The 1,566-nt window shown below is 44.3% G+C and overlaps 1 protein-coding gene across 1 annotated transcript; it reads right to left on the bottom strand.

Annotated features, from left to right (window-relative positions):
- Positions 1-351: 351 nt before the first annotated feature.
- On the bottom strand, positions 352-1,566 carry LOC114715781 (probable carboxylesterase 18). The gene has a single exon (XM_028900673.1). The coding sequence runs from the start codon at positions 1,514-1,516 to the stop codon at positions 518-520; it is 999 nt and encodes a 332-aa protein (XP_028756506.1). The 5' UTR covers positions 1,517-1,566; the 3' UTR covers positions 352-517.

Raw genomic sequence — 1,566 nt, 5'->3', positions numbered from 1 at the left:
GTCCATTAAAAAGTTGTATAACAATTTTGGTTTTTTTTTTTTGGGCCTCATAATAATTCTTCCTTTTGAGATTATAGTAGCTAATCACCACTATGGTAACATGTTCTAACATTAAATTAACTCTCATATTTAGAATCTAATATGAATATAATGACCAGTAAACTTACCTACTGCACCGTAAATGATGCACATATACTCTTTTAGTTTTATTTATAAGTCACTTCTAACATATTTTATAAGATTAAAAAAAACCTTAAATTTTATTAATTTTCATTTAAAATTTAATAATCTTTTAATTTTATTCCTATTTAATATATATTATACCGTACACAAAATCAACACTTTTTCACATGCATAAAAATCCCACTATATATGCGGCAATAGAGCTCAAGAGGAAGATGATGTTTGTGACAAGAGATGATAAACATCGAACAAAAATGAAAATTAAGGAACAGAGGAACCAAGACATCACATAAAACAGAGGCGGCCAAGAACTTATAAGCTCGATCCTATTTCATTACAGTCTGGACAGGCGCTTATTGATGAAATCCTTCACTTGGGAAATTAACTGTGAAGCTTCGGGCAATTCTGGAAACAGATAAAATGCATGGATGCTGTCTGGATACTCGATTAATTCCGCCTCTTTCCCGGATTTCTTTAACCACTCATAGAACCTCCTCTGCCAGTCCTGCAACGGGTCAAAACCACCCACGAACACTAACGTACCCGGATAATCCATACCCGATATATCCACAGCGTTCGGCCCGCTCACGTTAACCGCTTCGTGGTCTCGGTTGCACCCCTCCGGTAGAAACACCTTCCATATCCAATCGGTCCTCTTGGCCGAGACCAACGGCACGTTTACAAGTCGGGTCTCCGATTCCGTCCTCTCCTCTCCTCCGAAAAACGGCTGGATTGAAATCTGCCCGACGATCCGCACATTCTGGAGCCTGCTCCGGCAAACCCGAATGGCCACGTTATGGGCCAAGTTCGCGCCGGCGCTATCACCCGCCAAGAAGCACTTGGACAGATCAGCAATATCGGGTAAAGCGTCGCTGTTTTGGTCGATGAACTGGAGGACGTCAAAACCGTCTTCGTATTGAGCAGGATACCGATGCTCCGGGATGAGACGGTAATTTACAGAGATGACAATAGCAGAAAACTTACGCGCGAACACTCTGCAAACGGCGTCGTATGAGAAGGAAGCCGGTGAGAGGTACGTGAACCCGCCACCGTGAAAGAAAACAATGACCGGAAGAGACGCCGAATTAGAGGTCGTGGGTGTGAAAAGTCTGAACCAGAGGTTTCGAGTGGGGTCGACGGTAACGTCGGAGGATTTAACACCTTTAATGGGATTTGGATTGGAGCTGGTTTTGCGGTCCAAAAAGTTCATGAGACTACGGTTGAGAGTGCCGTCAGGACGGCGAAGGGCGTCGGTGACTGCGGAGACAATGGAGAGAGAGAGGCGGGTCTTCCAGGGAAGGAGGGGCTTGGAGTTGGTGGTTGAAGAAGCCATGGGGAGACCGTTGGTTCTAGAGGAGAGAGTCAAGGGGCAGAAGAAGAGGA

This window comes from Neltuma alba, unplaced genomic scaffold, assembly GCF_004799145.2.
Source record: "Neltuma alba isolate B1F8T4 unplaced genomic scaffold, ASM479914v2 tig00011612_pilon, whole genome shotgun sequence".
Lineage (NCBI taxonomy): Eukaryota > Viridiplantae > Streptophyta > Magnoliopsida > Fabales > Fabaceae > Neltuma > Neltuma alba.
Note: the sequence above shows the minus strand (reverse complement) of the source record. Positions and strands in the feature narration are given on the sequence as shown.